The sequence below is a fragment of the Charadrius vociferus genome, unplaced genomic scaffold (assembly GCF_000708025.1).
Source record: "Charadrius vociferus isolate BGI_N301 unplaced genomic scaffold, ASM70802v2 scaffold172, whole genome shotgun sequence".
In the NCBI taxonomy this organism is placed as follows: Eukaryota; Metazoa; Chordata; class Aves; order Charadriiformes; family Charadriidae; genus Charadrius; species Charadrius vociferus.
In genome coordinates, this window is record NW_009647217.1 from 815831 (window position 1) to 818785 (window position 2955).

The window sequence follows — 2955 nt, forward strand, 5'->3', positions numbered from 1 at the left end:
GAATAGGTTGTTGACGGTGGCTTAGAGCAAGAGCATCTCGCCAAACCTGGAGTTGCCTGTGTGCTGCGGGAAGGAGAAGCGGCAGCAGCCCCCCGGGCCCTTATTCCGACACCTCATTGTCAGTGAGAAATGACACGCACAAATGGCATGTGCGGCCAGGCTTAAAATAGCCCCTCGCCGATGCCTGGCAAACATGCGGCCTCCTTATATGTCCCGCCGCACATGCCGCTGCCGTCTGGGGGAAGCGGTGCCCCTTCCCACCGCAGGTGCGGGACATCCGACAGCGTGGGCAGTGTTTCCCCTCCGGCCAGCTAACGTCCTCCTGGGGATACGACGCACTGAATGTTAGTCTGTACGTTTAGGGGGGGAAAAAAAAATTGACTACAATGTTGAAGCTGATCTTGGTATTGCCGTCAGTCAAGCGTGACTGGGTTTTCCTGTCAATCCCTCAGTAAAAAGGAAAGAAAGAAGCAATACTCCGGTGAGCCCTCAGCAGGCCTTGCAGAAATAGCTCAGTGTCTGTCCTGGTCACCTTTTCACATGAGCTTTCTTTATTTCTTGCCTGCAGGATTGCCAGATGCTTTTAAACCAGCTGAAAGAGATCACAGGAATTCAAGATTCGGCTTTCCTTCATGCAGCTCTAAAGGTTTGTGCCTGTCATTGTTGTTGTTCTGGGGAAAGGAGACCTCTGAGTTTGTCCCAAGTCAGGCAGGTTCAGGCTCTCTCGACACGGAACGCGTGGGTGGGATGTTCGCTGGCGTGTCTGCGGGCTGATCGCGAGCCAGTCCTCGCTACAATCACCCACGCGTGGCCTGGGGAAGCCACGCGGTGTGTGCCGCCTGGAGCAAGGCGGTCGGTGTTGGAGGTGAAGGGTAAATCCTCCACCGTTTTTCTGCCCTCGCTGGTGCTTCATTCCGGTGCACCCGTGAGGCAAACAGGTACGCAAGGCTGACACTTGTCGGTGTCAGCGGGGAACGCGCGGTTTTGGGGTTCGTGTGTACTCATCCGCATCTGAAAGAAAAACCCTGCGCTACAGAGAGTGGTTTGTTTTTCCAACAGCAGACCTTAGAGTCTGTGCTGCAGCAGCAGCGCGCGCTGTGCTAAAACACTGCAAACATCTCCTGGAAGTTTGGTTCCCACAGGGCTGTTATCCCTGCGTTACCGTAAACACGAATTGGGAGGTTTTTGTCTATGTAAACTGCATGGGGAGTTCTGGACAGCTGCAATAACATCGTCAGCTTTGTGGCTGATGGTTGTCTTGTCCCTCAGCAGAACAGCCATCTCTGCTCTAACGTGAAGGGACACAGGAATCTCAGGCACTTGGAGCAGCAACGTTTACCTGGGAAGGTTCTTCCTCATGCTGCGTGTTTCGGTATTTATAAATTGTAGTGTGAAACTGGCTGCAGCTGCATCAGTCTGGAGTGATGGACGGACACCGTCCGTCCTCTGGAGATGTAGCAGCAGGATGTGGGCTGTGCTGAACGCACACAAAGAGGCTTGTTTAAGGAAATTCTTAAATATTTCATCGAGAAGTGATGTCCAGAAGATGTTAGAATAAACTTAAAAGAGTTTATCCTGTAGCGATGCTCTGAAGAAAGCCCTAGCTGAGTACAAGAGAAACGTCTTGAAATCCCCAGAGAGTTTGATTCCTGCGAGTCTCTCCCGGTGGCAAAGTTGCGCCTCGGGCCTCCTGCGACTCTTGGAATCTCTTGTGAGGGAAATGAAGCTAGTTAATGGAGTCCATATTCTCCTAGTAATAAAGCCACAGTGCTTTCCGACAGCGAAATTCTAGCCGCCTCTCTTTTCCTTTTTTACTCCTGCTTGTCACCAGCAGACAGCTCTCTCCTGGGGTCGGGGAAAGCGAGGTTGGTGGCAGGGTGCCTCCCTCTGCCACGGCTGCATTGAATGTCATGCGGAGGTAGATGGAGTAATCCTGGTGCTACAGGTGTTTTTCCGCTGTCGTTCTGCCAGGCTGCTAATGGAGACCTCATGGAAGCTGTCACCTTCCTGACGGAGGAGCAGGTCCAGGAGCCGGCTCGGGATGTGGCCGCTGCCGAGCCATCCGCTTGGGAAGGGAGCGCGGTGGGCAAACAGCTCCCACAAAGTAAGTCGTTCGTCACTGCTCGCCCGGACGGTTCCACACGTTTCAGCCTGAGCTGAAAGGGGAAGTATCGGTCCTCCCTGCTTCTGCCAGTGAATCCCACCGGCCCCTGGCCCGGCATTGGTGCGATGTTGCCAGTGCTCACCATGGGACAGTTCAGGCAATGAAACCTTCCTGACGAAGGAGAGCTGGATCCCGAAGGGAAGTGGCTTAATAGCGTTTATAGGCGACACGTCATAGTTACAAAGCTGTCGTCGCTTTAAACGGTTGGTCTTGGCTAACACAGAAAACCTGGGAAGCTCCTGAAGCTGAGCAAGCAGAGTAGAGAACAGAATCCCCATCGAGGCGTACATTTCCTTTTACAGCCTCTGCTGGCGGAGCAGGCAAGTTGAGTGTTTAGTACCATGTTTTCGTGAAAACTGAGCGTTACTGCAGCTAGCAATTTGACTGCATGTATTAATGTCACAGGCACTGGCAGAAGCAGGCCATCAGTTTGGTACGTTTAGATGTAAAAAGTGTAATTGGAGTCTGAGGTAGTTGAAAATAGTTTCTTTAAACATTTTTGCTGATGACGCATCTATGAACTGGAGCTTTCCCAAGTGATGTTATCACGGACAGGTTCGCAGGCCCAAAAATCTGTGCCAGGAGCTTTGAAGCACCACCCAGAAGAGCGCAGCTGCCCTTTGTTCCGCTGCGTCAGACCTCTGCCTCTTCCCAAACTACTCAACTCCTCTGTCCTGTCCTTCGTAGCTGGCGCGCACGGTGACTCACAGCTGAGCATCCTGACACGAGTGAAGGCAGGCGATTCGGTGCGATTGTGCCGACTTTGTTGAAATCCTTTACTTCTCGAAAGC

The 2955-nt window shown here is 52.6% G+C and overlaps 1 protein-coding gene across 1 annotated transcript in view; it reads left to right on the top strand.

Moving 5' to 3' along the window:
- Positions 1-577: 577 nt before the first annotated feature.
- USP28 (ubiquitin specific peptidase 28) overlaps positions 578-2955 on the top strand; it is a 20172-nt gene continuing 17794 nt past the window's right edge. Inside the window, exons 1-2 of the mRNA XM_009895939.1 lie at positions 578-646; positions 1972-2104. Coding sequence (XP_009894241.1) covers positions 578-646; positions 1972-2104 — 202 coding nt within the window. The remainder of the gene's footprint in view (positions 647-1971; positions 2105-2955) is intronic.